The sequence below is a fragment of the Ahaetulla prasina genome, chromosome 3 (genome assembly GCF_028640845.1).
Source record: "Ahaetulla prasina isolate Xishuangbanna chromosome 3, ASM2864084v1, whole genome shotgun sequence".
Lineage (NCBI taxonomy): Eukaryota > Metazoa > Chordata > Lepidosauria > Squamata > Colubridae > Ahaetulla > Ahaetulla prasina.
Window position 1 is genome coordinate 182058451 of NC_080541.1, and position 16626 is coordinate 182075076.

Below are 16626 nucleotides of genomic sequence, written 5' to 3' on the forward strand. Positions count from 1 at the left end.
GATTCAAAGAAGTTTTCTTTAAGGGTTTTTTGGTCTGTTATAAAGCGCAGACTGAATCGCTTTTTCCTTTGTTCTCTAGCACGTGAGTTAATGGATAATGGAGGCTCACAATTCAAATTGGGTTTTAAGTTCTTGAATACACCCGTTACTTCACTCTTGCCTTAGAAGCTCCTGACCCCACCTATACAGGAAACTATTCCTTTCCCTTCTATCCTATCTTTATATAAAAGCTGTTATAGATGTGTTTTGACCCTTACTGTTGTATAGAACTATCCATTTTATCCTCATTCAGAATATATTCCATGTTCACCTCCTGTTGAGAGAAGATCATCTCATCTAAATTCACAGGATCCTTAGAGAAGGAAGAAAGGCAAGAAGAAAAATATTTAAGATTAATTCCGTATTTAGTTTGTGCAAAATACTATTCAGCATGATCTACTACTGTGACTTTCCCAATTTCTAAAGAGACAATTGTGCAGCTTTTTCATTTTTGATGTGACAGGAACCAGTGGGGAACAAAGGCAAAAAAGCACAGGTCAAGGACTTTAAGAGCACAGCAGCAATATAAGCTTCCACTGAATCAAAGTGTTTCACATACGTTCCTTTCTTCAGCAAGTGAATCAAACTTTTAAACTTTATTATCTTTTATACGAAAATAGCATAAAAGAAAGTTATTTATTTTCCAAGCTCTTCTATCAGAAGCAATTCCTATAAGGAAATACTTAACATCTTCAGTGAGACATTTCATTTCCTTGCAACCTACTTTGGATTTGTTGAAGATTCTTCATTAAAGCTTACAAATCACCCATGAAACTAGAAATAAATACCGTACTATCAGATTAAATTTACTTGCTGATGACTACATATGTATAGGAGTGAAAATCATTTTGGAAATAATAAATGAAACCATGAAGTATCCATGTGCAGAATTTATAGAAAGTAGAACAGCAGTAGGGAAAATCAAGTAAAATAAATACTTTTTATTTAATCTTTAATCTTTAAACTTTATTGATTACAGCTACCAAAGGTGGGCATAACATAAGGTTAGATATGTACTTCAGATAATTTTTTAAACTACAGTTTTATTTTTAAAAATAAGCAAAATAGATAAACATTCTGTACCCCCGATGAATTAATTGTAGTCCATGAAAGAAATGAATGTGTTAATCTTTAAACTTTTAATTGCTCTTAAAGAGATATTGCTATGGATGCTCCACTAAGATTGGAGTTGTTTCTGGACCGGGATGCCCTATGCACGGTCACTCACGCACTCGTAACGTCTCGCCTGGATTACTGCAATGCTCTCTACATGGGGCTCCCCTTGAAGGCGGGCGATTCAGACGAGGTATCTGAGGGCGGTCTTGGTGATGTTGTGTGGGATGAGTTTGACCCTGTGACTCCCGAGGACATGGACAGGTTGCTGGGTAGATTGAATGCCACCACGTGTTTACTGGACCCGTGCCCCTCCTGGCTGGTGCTGGCCACTCAGGAGGTGACACGAGGCTGGCTCCAGGGGATTACGAGCGCTTCCTTGTTGGAGGGAGTCTTTCCGGCCGCCTTGAAAGAGGCGGTGGTGAGGCCCCTCCTCAAGAAGCCTTCCTGACCCGCTGTTTTAGGTAATTATCGTCCGGTCTCCAACCCGCCGCGGCGAAGGTTGTAGAGAGTATGGTGGCATATCAGTTTCCCTGCACCTGGAGGAAACTGTCTATCTGGACCTGCTCCAGTCCGGCTTCCGACCCGTTACAGCACTGAGACGGCTTTGGTCGCGCAGGATGATCTCTGGAGGGCCAGGATAGGGGTTATTCCTCTGCCCTGGTCCTATTAGACCTCTCAGCGGCTTTTGATACCATCGACCATGGTATCCTGCTGCGCCGGTTGGGGGTTGGGAGTGGAGGCACCGCTTATCGGTGGTTCTCTCCCATCTCTCCGACCGTCGCAGACGGTGTTGACGGGCAGAGGTCACCCCGCGGCGCCTCACTTGTGGGTGCCGCAGGGTCGATTCTCTCGCCTTCTGTTCAACATCTATATGAAGCCGCTGGGTGAGATCATCAGTGGCTTTGGTGTGAGGTACCAGCTGTACGCTGATGACACCCAGCTGTAGTTTTTCCACACCGGCCACCCCAATGAAGCTATCAAGTGCTGTCCCGTGTTTGGAAGCCGACGGGTCTGGATGGGGAGAAACAGGCTCAAGCTCAATCCTCCAAGACGGAGTGGCTGTGGATGCCGGCATCCCGCACAGTCAGCTGAGTCCGCGCTGACTGTCGGGAGCGAGTCATTGGCCCCGGCGGAGAGGGTGCGTAATTTGGGCGTTCTCCTGGATGCACGGCTGTCTTTGAAGATCATTTGACGGCCGCCTCCAGGAGAGCTTTCCACCAGGTTCGCTTGGTGCGCCAGTTGCGCCTTTCTAGACCGGGATGCCTTGTGCACAGTCACTCACGCCTTGTGACGCCTCGCCTGACTACTGCAATGCTCTCTACATGGGGCTCCCCTGAAGGGCATCCGAGGCTGCAGTTGGTCCAGAATGCAGCTGCGCTGGTGATAGAGGGAGCCCTCGTGGCTCCCGAGTGACACCTATCCTGCGCAGGCTGCACTGGCTACCTGTGGCCTTCCGGTGCGCTTCAAGGTGTTGGTGAACGCCTTTAAAGCGCCCATGGCATAGGGCCGGGTTACTTACGGGACCGCCTGCTGCTACCAAATACCTCTCACCGACCTGCGCCTCACAGAGAGGGACTCCTCAGGGTGCCGTCGGCGCGACAATGTCGCCTGGCGACACCCAGGGACGGGCCTTCTGTGGGGCCCCGCCTCTGGAACGAGCTCCCCAGGACTTCGCCAACTTCCGGACCTCCGAACCTTTCGCATGAGCTCAAAACTTACTTATTTATCTGCGCTGGACTGGGTTAGTTTTTTAAGTTATGGGTTTTTAAATGGGTTTTACTTCCAAATTTTAATTATGGCCAATTTAAATAAGTTTTTTATTAGTATTTTAATTGTATGTATTGTGCATTTTACTTGGCTGTGAACCGCCCTGAGTCCTTCGGGAGAAGGGCGGTATACAAATTTAAATAATAAATAAATAAATAAATAAATAAATAAATCCGGAGGCTGCAGTTAGTCCAGAATGCGGCTGCGCGGGTGATAGATGGAGCCCCTCGTGGCTCCCGCATAACACCCATCCTGCGCAGACTGCACTGGCTATCTGTGGCCTTCCGGGTGCGCTTCAAGGTTTTGGTGACCACCTTTAAAGCGCTCCATGGCATTGGGCCGGGTTATTTACGGGACTGCCTACTGCTACCGAATATCTCTCACCGACCCGTGCGCTCCCATAGAGAGGGTCTCCTCAGGGTGCCGTCAGCGCGGCAATGTCGTCTGGCGACACCCAGGGGAAGGGCCTTCTCTGTGGGGGCTCCCACCCTCTGGAACGAACTACCCCCCGGACTTCGTCAGCTTTCGGACCTTCGGACCTTCCACCGCGGGCTTAAAACATACTTATTTAATTGTGCAGGACTGAGCTAGATTTTAAATTTATGGGTTTTAAATTGGGTTTTATTTTTATATTTTTAATTCTTAATTACCGGGCTTTTAGAATAAGATTTTTAATTGCTTTTATATTGTATTTATGTGTTTTTAAGTGCCTGTAAACCGCCCTGAGTCCTTCGGGAGATAGGGCGGTATATAAATATGATCAAATAAATAAATAAATAAATAAATATGATTTTTTAAAAAGATTTTTAAAAATTTTTTAAAAGAGAATATAAAAGTTACATTAATAAAATATACTTGCTCTCTTTTTTTTCTGCTAAAGCTACAAAGATGAAAGATGAGAAAAGCTGTTATCCATCCATCTACCTGGATCACTGAATAAATCTTATACAGCTTATACAGAATAATTAACTTACAAGGGAATCCAAAGGACGCAAAGCAAACAGTGACTCATATAAAACACAGGAAATGAGGCTTTGTGAAAGCAGAAGTTGTGTCCTATTAAATTCAATGACCACATAAACCTTAGATATTATCAGAAAGCTACCTCCAGTATTAATTCAGAAGAAAATGTTGGTGTCAGAAATGAGCAAATAGTACCTGCGCAGAGTGAGGATCCTTGCTGGTGTCTCCCTCCATTTCTGTGTCTCTGCAAAGAGAAGAAGGAAGATAGCACAGAAGTTTCCATTCCTTCCATGCACCTTTGTGAATTGCTTCAGTCGAGATATACACCTGATAACAGGAATACAGTCAAAACTAATAAAACAATGTGTACAGATGATAGAAATACAATTGATGGTGCAAAGAGAAATGGGTGTTCTCTCAAGGGGTTCAAGGAAAAGAGAATAATCACACTGCATCCCTAATAAAGGTTTTTCAAAAACAGAACAGCCTCTGAATATTTATTTCAAGATGTGTTAAGAGTACTAGTACAATTAAAATGCTCTTTCTCCTGCCATCACTCCACATGTTTATCCCACCTTTTTGTGCAAAATTATTGGGGGATGAAATTGAACTGTTCTATGCTTACCAAGTTACCATGGTGCCAGCGAAGCAAATTAATAGATATTGATGGGAGTGGGTGTTTTAATGATGCAAGCACTTATCCAGATGGGGGAAAAAACCACAAGCATTTCCATTAGCTAAGAAGTGCTTCATTCAGTCCTGCAAATAATTAGTCTGTTTTCTGCGCTCCTTAGCCTTTCTTCCATGATGGAATTCAAAGAGATGTGCGTTTGTTTTGAGTCTAGGACTTTTTGGTTTTCGCCTCTGCATTATTAGCCGCAAACTTTTCTCCTCAGCTGGCCCTCCCCCAGTCTTTTGCCCTGGCACATCGGCCACAGTCCCTCCCTCCCAGACCGAGGGAGGCTCAGGATGGCCAACAACATCCTGCCTTTGTCCAAAGTGCCTGAGACAAGGGCTTGTTCACATCTCTTTGCCACAAAAGATGGGGGGGGCTGTAGAATCTGGTTGGCAGAAGCAGGGACAAGTAACAAGAGCTCACCCCGTTACGGGGCACTAGGGATTCAAACTGCTAAACTGCTGACCTGTCGATCGACAAGCTCAGCATCTTAGCCTCTAAGCCACTGTGTCCCTGTATGTTTCATCCTATATGTAAGTTTCATTCTGCAAGGTAAAGGTAAAGGTTCCCCTTGCACATACGTGCTAGTCAGTCCCGACTCTAGACGGTGGTGCTCATCTCCGTTTCAAAGCCGAAGAGCCAGCGCTGTCCGAAGATGTCTCCGTGGTCATATGGCCGGCATGTCTCAATGCCAAAGGCGCATGGAACGCTGTTACCTTCCCACCAAAGGTGGTCCCTATTTTTTCTATTTGCATTTTTACATGCTTTCGAAACTGCTAGGTTGGCAGAAGCTGGGACGAGTAACGGGAGCTCACCCCATTACACGGCAGCACTAGGGATTTGAACCGCTGAGCTGCCAACCTTTCGATCGACAAGCTCAACATCCTAGCCCCTGAGCCACCGCGTCCCTTTTCATCCTGTAGGAACCTTCAAATCAAATCCGAGACCTTTCAAGTCTCAAAGAAGCCCTGCATAAACATTGCAAACATACAAAAAGTTCCAACAAAATTCACTTCTAACCTATATAATCCATGGTTTTACAACATTTACAAAAACAGAACCAAAGTGGCAATTGGGCAGCTGAGTCAAGGCAAGTAAAAATTCCTACCACTGCAAACATTTTGTATTTGCAAAGTTCAAAACATTTTTTTAAAATCACAATATCTCATGGAATCCCAGTTGACAAAAGCTGCTCTAAAGATGAGAGCAAAAGGAAGAAGGGATAATTCATACTTGGTTTCAGTATGGACAGCTGCAGGCTAGATGGAACGAGGATCAGAAAATTGGTATCATGCAAAACGAAAAAAAATTGGTAAAACAGATTAGAGATCAAAGTCAATCGCATATTAAAAGGTTGTATAATGCATTGCTAGAAATAGATTCAGAAACGGAACTAGTTAAGGACTGTATGATAAAATGGGCACAAAATATACAGGAACCTATAATGATGGAAACTTGGGAGAAAATTTGGGTTAGAAATGTTAAATTTACACAAGCACAAAATTTAAGAGAAAATTTTTACAAAATGTTTTATAGATGACATCTAGACCCTAAAAAATTAGCCTGCATGTATCTGAATTTGCAAGCTAAATGTTGGAGATGTGATTGTGATGATGCTGCTTATTATCATATATGGTGGACTTGTAAAAAAAATCAAACCATTTTGGATAAGAATTTGGTGGGTCTGCAAAATATTTTGAAAAAGAAGATAAAATTTACTCCACAATTGTTTTTACTGGGTATAATTTCGGATTGTACGATAACAGAGAGTAAATTGATTTTTAATCTAATATCAGCAGCCAGACTATTGGTAGTGCAATATTGGAAGAAGGAACATCTGCCTTCGATTGAAGAATGGATATTAAAAGTTGCAAATTTAGCAGAGATGGCAAAAATTTCAGCATATTTGAAAGACTGTTCACAAGAAAGATACATAGTGGAATGGAGAAGATGGATTGACTATATTCAAAATAGATATCAGACTAAGAAATACCAAATAGCTTTTGAATGAACAGATTGCAAGAACTATATTTATATTTCTCTTTATGTAAAAGGAGAGTTAAGGCCCTAGGGGAGAATGAGAGTTTATGGATAATTGGCATAAGTTTAGCTTATGATTGTTAGATGTTTGTTATACCCTATATTTTGCTCTGGGAAGTCTGGGGGTGGGGGTGGGAGAAGGGGGGGAAGGGGGGAGTATGGGGGAGGGGGGAGGGGGGAAGGAGGGGAGATATTTGTTAAAACTTTGTAAAACTTTTTTAATAAAAAAAAAAGATGAGAGCGAAAGTTTGTGTCATTTGGCCCCAAAGGATCAATATTAGAATCAGCAGGTTTTTATTTAACATGGAGCTTTTGAACAAAAGAAAACCCAGACATGCTGCTGGGCCTCATTTAACAGCAATCAAATAAAAAACAAGGGTGGGAGATGCAGGAAGACCATGGTCCTCAAAACTGATGATGCTCTTCAACAGAGAGAGAAGAGATAGGCATCATATAGCATGAGTGGCCAGTGCACTGTACATAGAACATAGAATAATCAAGTTGGAAGGCACTTTGGAGGTCTTCTAGTCCAACTCTCTGCTAGAGCAGGAGATACCATTTCAAACACTTGGTTATCCACTCTCTTTTTGAAAGCATCTGGGACCAACTGAAATGTGCAGACCTTCTTCCAAGACAACCACCCATACAATTATTAGGACTCGCCTGTCTTCACTGTACAGTTGGGATATTCTATCCTTCATGACGCCCAGGCACCTTTCAGTCTTTTGAAGCTGATGGAGGGTTTGCTGCAGCTGATTTTCAAGGCTGCTCTTGATTTGCTGCAGTTGCTGGGTTTGGGTGCTGGTCACCAGTTGTTTCTCCCTGAGACTGAGCAACTGAGTTTCAAGCTGAGAAATAAGAAAAATCCAACAGAGCAGTAGAACAGTTTAGTATGGTGGTTAAGGCACCAGGCTAGGGACCAGAAAACTGAGGCTCCTAATCCCACCTCAGCCATGAAGGCCGACTGGCTGACTTTGGGCCGGTCATTCTCTCTCAGCCCGACCACTTCACAAGGTTATTGTTGTGGGGCAAATGAAAAAAGGAAGAAGTATTATGTCTGCTGCCACCTTGACTTATTGAAAAAACATAAAGGCAGAATATAATTCTTTAGCTGGCTCCAGAGGTAGAAATAGAAGGGAGGCCAGAGATCCTGCCATCTCTTCTTACAAGAGAAACCTGATAGTCTGGTGGTGGTGAAACCAGATGGGACCTAGTTTGCTTAGGGCTGAAGGCTTGTGGAAGGATGGCAAAGTTAATGAAACAGCTGGCACTTTTCCATTCTCCTCCCAGTAGCCTCGTGTCCAGTAGTGGGTTTCAATTTAGTTTGCTACTGGTTCACTCATGTGCACATGCATACTCTTACGCATGCATGACGCTGGATGGGTGGGCAGAGCCTCCTGCCACTGCCGCCACTACTGGTTCACCCGATCTGGGGTGACCAGTAGCAACCCATCACTGCTTGTGTCCACCATGAGCTATTGTGATGCCGCCTTGCCCCACCCAACTCACAACTGCATGTGCCAGCCTGAGCTGGGAATAGATGGCAAGTGAATGGCAGAGAAATGAGAGGGGAGGAGGTGTTCAGTTGCTATCCCGGCACTTGCAACTTCTGTGGCTTCTCGCTTCTTTTTCACCTTCTGAGCCTCTTGTGGTTGTGGAGCAGAGGCAGGGAAAAAGCGGATTTGTTATCTCCTACTGGTGTTTTTTCTGTCCATCCACCTTTCATAACCACTTGTCAGTAAGGCTCTTCTGCAACTGAATGTTTGAAATCAGAAGCTGGGTTGGAAAAAAGCAGATGGCGCTCCACCCATTTGAAATAACATTGACCTCTCCACACACATACACACCAGTAGTGGGTTTCAAATCCTGGGGCTATCAATTTGCTATTGGTAGCATGCGTGTGCACATGCTCGCTTTGCGAGCGCGCAGTGCTTTTGCACATGTAGAGAGCGTTTTTGATGATGCCTGAGGGGGTGGGTGGAGCCTCCTGCCACTGCTATCGGTTCTCCTGAACCCAGTGCAAACCGGGAGCAACCTTCCCCTGATACACACCTTTTTAAAGTAAAATGTCCTGTGCAATTAAAAACTGGGAAATGGCAAAAACTGAGCATATTTCATCTTTTCTCACAAACAAAGGAATTGAGGGTGGGGTGTGTGGCTGGGGAGTGGAACAGACAACTGCTGGGTATTGCTGGATGTGACACAGTTAAAGACAAGAAAAATGGTAAAGCAACCTAATGTGAAAAATATTTGTTCTGTCTGAAAAGAGTTTGTTCAGTCTATTCAAAGACTGGGCCTGGAGGTAAGCTTCAACTGCAAACAACCTTTGACATGTCTAAAACTCCTCCAGGGATCACTAGGGACCAAGTGGCTGCAGTTAGGCAGAGGAAGTGGTAATGTTACTAATATCTGAGAATGAATATTCTTCAACTAAGCTATACATAAGTTTATTTTTCTTCTATGTTTCCACCTAGCGCAACTCTGTTCCATAGATAAACAGATCTCTTCAGTCTTGTGACCTCCCAAAGGATTGCAATTTGCATAATTTCCACCCAATGGGAACTTCAGCTTCAATCGCAATATTACAAGAGCAAAAAATAGATTCAAGCTAAATGTCAACTGCTTCAAACTTGATTGCAGAAAATATGGCTTCTGTAACAGAGTTGTTAATGCTTGGAACTCACTACCTGACTCCATAGTCTCTACTCAAAATCCCAAAATCTTCAACCAAAAACTGTCTACTATTGACCTCACCCCATTCCTAAGAGGACTATAAGGGGCGTGCATAAGAGCACAATAGTGCCTACCGTTCCTGTCCTATTGTTCCCTTCATTATATCAAATTAATATTATTGATGCATATTTTTTACTTATATATTTTCTTCAACACATGTTGTTTTATCTATGACAATTGTTTGTGTATACTGTTGTGACAAAATAAAATAAAAAAAAATTCTGAGCGTACAATTACAGAATTATGCATCAGTAATTGCAGGCAGCAAATTGGAAGCTGGCAACAAAAGCGCAAAAATACCAGAATAGTTTCAAGAGATACCTCCCTATGGTATTTCAAGCTGTCCAAGAAGATCTAGAAGGAAGGTCTCCCTCTGGATTCTCACTCCAAAGGTGCATCATCATCAAGTGCCACCAGGGAGAGTTTGCTTGGTCACTGCCTCCATTGGAACAACATCTCCCCCAAGCTCAGACTGTCACCAGCCCTGCTGCTTCATTAAAGCTATTAAGCCCTGAGTGTTCCAGAAGGCATTTGGGGTGGATGGGATTAGGCCTCTCCTACAGTAGTGTATGTTATGTACTTGGGTGTGTTTGTTGTTCTTGGTGGTTCAAAGGAAGAGTATTGCTTTAACCTTGTTACCGGAAAGTAGGAATGCAATCTGCTTGATGTCATTAATAGTTAAAGCAGGTAAGAAGCCTAAGTAAATAAATATTTCATAGCAAGCTTCCAAAGTGGTGTCACTTTCTACTTGTGGTAAACAACAGCCAGTGTTTCTGCATAAAATTGAAAGTATTGAAAACAGCAGCTTCAAAATGATGATTTGAAACAAAGGACAAGCTTCCAGCAGGTGGCGCTGCTTCTGTTGCAAGAAATAAACTATCAATCAGGATGACAACATAAAATATATTCATCTGAAAGTGAGAAAATGCCACAGTGCTGTGAAAGATTGAAGAAGTGGTTGCAATCATATGCTCTTGCTCACTTCATGTCCCACTGATATTTTACCTCTTTTTGATCAATAAGGGAATGCTGAATTTCCTGTTCTCTAACATCCAATTCTTGCTGCATCTCCATGTAATGCAACTGGCTCCTGGCTTTACTCTGCAACAGTAAATTATAATGAAACTATAAGGTTGTAAAAAACAAAAATCCCAAAAACCAACAACCCTAATGCATTTCTATACATGAAGTTTGTCTTCTACAAGTCAAAGTTTGAAGAGAAGGTTGCCCTATACTTTTGGAGAAATTGTCAGAAATTCAGGCTTCTAGACAGACTGGCAGCCATCACTCTTCCACAATAATTTATTCTATATCCATCCACTCTTGTTTTGTGTTCTGGTACCCAATGCTCAAGGCCCTCTCTGTGGATTTCACTGTTGGGTCGCCCATCCCAAAATATTTTTACAATATTTGGAGTTCCCCACTGATACTTCAGTATTTGGAGTTCTCCATTGATACTTCCTTATTATACATGGATGGTGCCATTGTAACAATATAACAATACACAAAGATTATCTATTCCTTAATCAGTAAGCACATAGAAGAACATAAATAAACCCTAATGTGGTTACAATGAATATGTAATATTTAATGTAGGGGCACAATGGCTCAGAGGTTAAAGATACTGAGCTTGTCAGCTGGCTGCCTGTGTTCAAGACCAGAGCGCCATGCAAGAGGGTGAGCTTCCATTATTTGCCCCAGCTCCTGTTCACTTAGCAGTTTGAAAGCATGCAAGTAAATAAATAGGTATCATTTCCATGTACCTCAGCGTATAATCACACTGGCCACATGACCACGGAAGTGTGTTCAGACAACACTGTCTCCCTCAGGTAAGAAATGGAGATGAGCACCACTCTCTAGAATCGGACATGACTGGACATGGGAAACCTTTACATTTAATGTGTGTTGTAATATAATGTTTAATTTCAATATCAATGCACAGAGAATTCCATATTTTAATGTTTTAATGTAAGGTAATAAGGTAAATTCATCTTGTATTTACTCTAGAACCAACATTGAAAAGTAAGAGAGGTGGCAAGCCATAAGAGCAAGTGGTATATGTCAACCAGATTTTTCAACCAGATTTCTCCCTACATTTTAACTTTCAGTCCCTGCCCTGGCTGAGGCATCATTTAAATAATGAAGTCTAAAATACTAGAAGGTATCACATGGCAAACTCAGGATATTTTCCAGAAAACAAACAGAAGGGTGAGGAAAAGTTTGCAACCCCAATCATAATACAATATAATAAAATATAATACAATATAATAAAAGTATAAAATAGTATATAGATATAAACTAACCCACCAGCTCCAAGACAGACACTGTTAACAATGAAATAAGGTTGAAGGCTTGGAGGAACAGAACTATCTTCAATCTATTTTCAGGAGGAAGGAATTATTTAATGTTTAAAAGCGATCACGTGCTCCGGCCCCCCAGTCCTCACTCGTTCCCCGGATGGTCAAGACCCTCAGAGCTTGGGTCTTAGGCTGATGCTTTGCAATGCCCGGTCCGTGGTTAACAAGGCTCCCCTGATTTGTGATCTTATTCAGAGGGAGTCCGCGGACCTTATGGGCATTACGGAGACCTGGTTGGGCACAGAAGGGGGTGTACCCCTGGTCGAACTGTGCCCTCCGGGTTTCCGTGCATTCCATCAGCCGAGGACCCAAGGTAGGGGTGGGGGGGTGGCGGTTGTGATTAAAGAAAGTCTGGAGCCGAGGGAGTCCACTGTTCCTCAGATAGCTGGCTGTGAATCCCTCCTTGTGAAGTGGGGCCACCGGAATCAGATGGGGCTGTTGATCACGTACCTGGCTCCTTGCTGCGTGACTACAGCCCTACCTGAACTGCTAGAGGTGCTTGCTGGCGTGGCGGTGGAGATCCCCAGACTACTGGTCTTGGGGGATTTCAACCTGCCATCTGCCGGCTTGTCGTCGACGGTGGTTCAGGAGTTCCAGGCCTCCATGACGGCCTTGGACCTGATTCAAGTAACTGATGGCCCTACACACATTGGGGAGGCGCTAGACTTGATTTTTATCTCTGGTCAGTGGGTAAATGATCTGGATTTAGGAGATTTAGTGAAAGAACCGTGTCATGGTCAGATCATTTTCTTCTTCGCCTAGACTTTCAGACCGCCGCTCACCACCGTAGGGAGACGGAGCCAATGCGTTGGTCCCGTCCCAGGCGCCTGATGGACCCGGAGAGGTTCCTGACGGAGCTTGGGCCGCTTCCTGAGGATCTTACCCACGGCACGACTGAAGAACTGGTTGCGGCCTGGGAACGGGCCGCGGCTGGGGCTTTGGACCGTGTCGTGCCTTTGCGGCCTCTGACCCGGCGTAGATCTCAATTGGCTCCCTGGTTTTCCGAGGAGCTGAGAGAGATGAAACGCCGGAGAAGACGCCTGGAGAGTGTTTGGAGGTCTAGCCGTTCCGAGGCTGATCGGACACTAGTGAGGTCCTTTACTAGGACCTACCTAGTGGCAATGAGGGAGGCGAAGCGTCTCTACGTTTCCACCCTCATTGCATCGGCAGATAACCGCCCGGCCGCCCTGTTTGCGGTGACCCGTTCCCTCCTCCATCAAGAGGGACGGGATGACCCCTTACAGGGACGAGCTGAGGAGTTTAACGGTTATCTATACGATAAAATCGTTCAGCTTCGGGATAGTTTGGACCAAGATTGCGATGATCCAGCCGGGACGACAGAGACGCATCTTGTTGAGGTTATTTGGGATGAGTTTGATTCTGTGGCTCCCGAGGACATGGACAGGTTGCTGGGGAGGTTACATGCAACTACATGTTTACTGGACCCGTGCCCTTCCTGGTTAGTGCTGGCTGCTCAGGAAGTGACACGAGGCTGGCTCCAGGGGATTATAAATGCTTCTTTGATGGAAGGGGTTTTCCCCGCCGCCTTGAAGGAGGCGGTGGTGAGACCTCTCCTCAAGAAGCCTTCCCTGGACCCAGCTATTTTGAGTAATTATCGTCCAGTCTCCAACCTTCGCTTTGTGGCGAAGGTTGTTGAGAGTGTGGTTGCATGGCAGCTCCCCTGGCACCTGGTATGTTATGTACTTGGGTGTGTTTGTTGTTCTTGGTGGTTCAAAGGAAGAGTATTGCTTTAACCTTGTTACCGGAAAGTAGGAATGCAATCTGCTTGCTTGGTGTCATTAATAGTTAAAGCAGGTAAGAAGCCTAAGTAAATAAATATTTCATAGCAAGCTTCCAAAGTGGTATCACTTTCTACTTGTGGTAAATAACAGCCAGTGTTTCTGCATAAAATTGAAAGTATTGAAAACAGCAGCTTCAAAATGATGATTTGAAACAAAGGACAAGCTTCCAGCAGGTGGCGCTGCTTCTGTTGCAAGAAATAAACTATCAATCAGGATGACAACATAAAGTATATTCATCTGAAAGTGAGAAAATGCCACAGTGCTGTGAAAGATTGAAAAAGTGGTTGCAATCATATGCTCTTGCTCACTTCATGTCCCACTGATATTTTACCTCTTTTTGATCAATAAGGGAATGCTGAATTTCCTGTTCTCTAACATCCAATTCTTGCTGCATCTCCATGTAATGCAACTGGCTCCTGGCTTTACTCTGCAACAGTAAATTATAATGAAACTATAAGGTTGTAAAAAACAAAAATCCCAAAAACCAACAACCCTAATGCATTTCTATACATGAAGTTTGTCTTCTACAAGTCAAACTTTGAAGAGAAGGTTGCCCTATACTTTTGGAGAAATTGTCAGAAATTCAGGCTTCTAGACAGACTGGCAGCCATCACTCTTCCACAATAATTTATTCTATATCCATCCACTCTTGTTTTGTGTTCTGGTACCCAATGCTCAAGGCCCTCTCTGTGGATTTCACTGTTGGGTCGCCCATCCCAAAATATTTTTACAATATTTGGAGTTCCCCACTGATACTTCAGTATTTGGAGTTCTCCATTGATACTTCCTTATTATACATGGATGGTGCCATTGTAACAATATAACAATACACAAAGATTATCTATTCCTTAATCAGTAAGCACATAGAAGAACATAAATAAACCCTAATGTGGTTAAAATGAATATGTAATATTTAATGTAGGGGCACAATGGCTCAGAGGTTAAAGATACTGAGCTTGTCAGCTGGCTGCCTGTGTTCAAGACCAGAGCGCCACGCAAGAGGGTGAGCTTCCATTATTTGCCCCAGCTCCTGTTCACTTAGCAGTTTGAAAGCATGCAAGTCGATAAATAGGTATCACTTCCATGCACCTCAGCGTATAATCACACTGGCCACATTACCACGGAAGTGTGTTTAGACAACACTGTCTCCCTCAGGTAAGAAATGGAGATGAGCACCATTCTCTAGAATCGGACATGACTGGACATGGGAAACCTTTACATTTAATGTGTGTTGTAATATAATGTTTAATTTCAATATCAATGCACAGGGAATTCCATATTTTAATGTTTTAAAGTAAGGTGATAAGGTAAATTCCTCTTGTATTTACTCTAGAACCAACATTGAAAAGTAAGAGAGGTGGCAAGCCATAAGAGCAAGAGGTATTTGTCAATCAGATTTTTCAACCAGATTTCTCCCTACATTTTAACTTTCAGTCCCTGCCCTGGCTGAGGCATCATTTAAATAATGAAGTCTAAAATACTAGAAGGTATCACATGGCAAACTCAGGATATTTTCCAGAAAACAAACAGAAGGGTGAGGAAAAGTTTGCAGCCCCAATCATAATACAATATAATAAAAGTATAAAATAGTATACAGATATAAACCAACCCACCAGCTCCAAGACAGACATTGTTAACAATGAAATAAGGTTGAAGGCTTGGAGGAATAGAACTATCTTCAATCTATTTTCAAAAGGAAGGAATTATTTGAAGAAGGAACTTTATAAACACCTCTGGAGTTTAGAAATTCCAAAATGGAATTGGCCAGGGGTTGGGGAGATGACTGCCATGGAAAAGGTCTGGTATTTCATCCAGGCCCTCACTGGATGGCCAGATTCAATTCTGTTTTTGTAGAAGAGGAAGATAAACACAGCCTTCCCTCCAATTATTATATAGGAAAGTAATCCCACATTACGATGTTGCACGTAAAATTGCCCTAAATTATTGAGAATTATTGCACGTAAATTTGCCCTAAATTATTGAGAAAGGGCAATTTTTTATTCAACAAAGGATAAATCCTGATCATGGTCCAACTGGACACCTACCTCATGCTGCAGTTTTTGTTTCTCCCTCTCAATTTGCTGCTCCATTTCGTCATATAGCTTCTGCACCTTCTTATTGTGATCAGATATTTGTCTAGCAGAGTGCCAATAAAAATACGTTACTGGATGTTTATGCACACAAAGAGACCCTTCAACTGTTACTACACTCATTTATGTTCAATCTGCTCAGTAACTAATTTTACAGGAGGACTGTTCTGTAACCCGAGCCCAACCTCACCAGTTCCCTTAAGGTAGACAGACCAGAGGCCTTTGGTATGCCCGCTATTTTTTCTATTGCTATTCCTTATTTTTTCCCAAAGCAGCCTTTCCTACTATAGCTATTCTTAGCTATGTTGGTATTATCATTCACAGATGTTGCAACAGTTCTGCAGAGCCCCATTTTAGAGGAAGTTATCTTAAATAAACAAAACTGTCCATGAAGTCCTTATTTAATTATGTTTACTTTGTTAAAACTAGAGGGTCATATATAGTGCCAATGTGGAAAAACAATAGACCTCATGAAAAATCTGATCTCAAGCATTTGCAGCTATCAATAATGACTTCTAATTCCCAATTATTAACTTCTTCTTTCCACTTCACTCAATTATAGTTTACATGAGGAAAACTTGACGCATTAGATTGGCTTCAAAACACTAATCCCTGAACTCAGAGTTCTCTAATCCCAGGTGTATGTGCTGACCTCATATAACATACTGAGCCAAATCCAAACAAACAATGCCAAGTCTTAAACCAATATGCTGGTTCAGCAATTATGTATTAACTCTGCTAACTGTGGCTTATCTGACAAACCATAGTTCAGGAAAATATGCAGTATTTGTGAACTCAGGCTTTGTCTCTTGATGAAGATTTCTGAAGCTAAAGTACCTGCCTTCTTTGCCCTCTTCTGATGTAGGCATGGTTCCTACATTATAAAAAACAATGGTTTATTTTAAAAGCAACAGTAGCTATAACATGCTATGCTGTATGATTTACAGATCTCATGACTATATTTTGCATATCACACTAGTCATCAACAAATGAACCACCTCAACTTAGTGTGTTATGTAATTCAGGTACTGAGTCCCCCCCCC

The 16626-nt window shown here is 42.9% G+C and overlaps 1 protein-coding gene across 10 annotated transcripts in view; it reads right to left on the reverse strand.

Moving 5' to 3' along the window:
• Nucleotides 1-16626, reverse strand: part of RAB44 (RAB44, member RAS oncogene family) — a 123978-nt gene that overhangs the window by 99847 nt on the left and 7505 nt on the right. For 5 of the 10 annotated variants that reach the window (XR_009154281.1, XM_058176040.1, XM_058176038.1 and 2 more), the window contains 3 exons: nt 15539-15629; nt 4081-4212; nt 258-352 (listed from right to left, as the gene is read on the reverse strand). Coding sequence is in view for 9 of the 10 variants with exons in the window: in XM_058176040.1 (XP_058032023.1) it covers nt 258-352; nt 4081-4212; nt 15539-15629 (318 nt within the window). In the remaining variant the exon portion in view is untranslated. The other 5 variants (XM_058176043.1, XM_058176044.1, XM_058176042.1 and 2 more) reach the window with 4 other exon arrangements.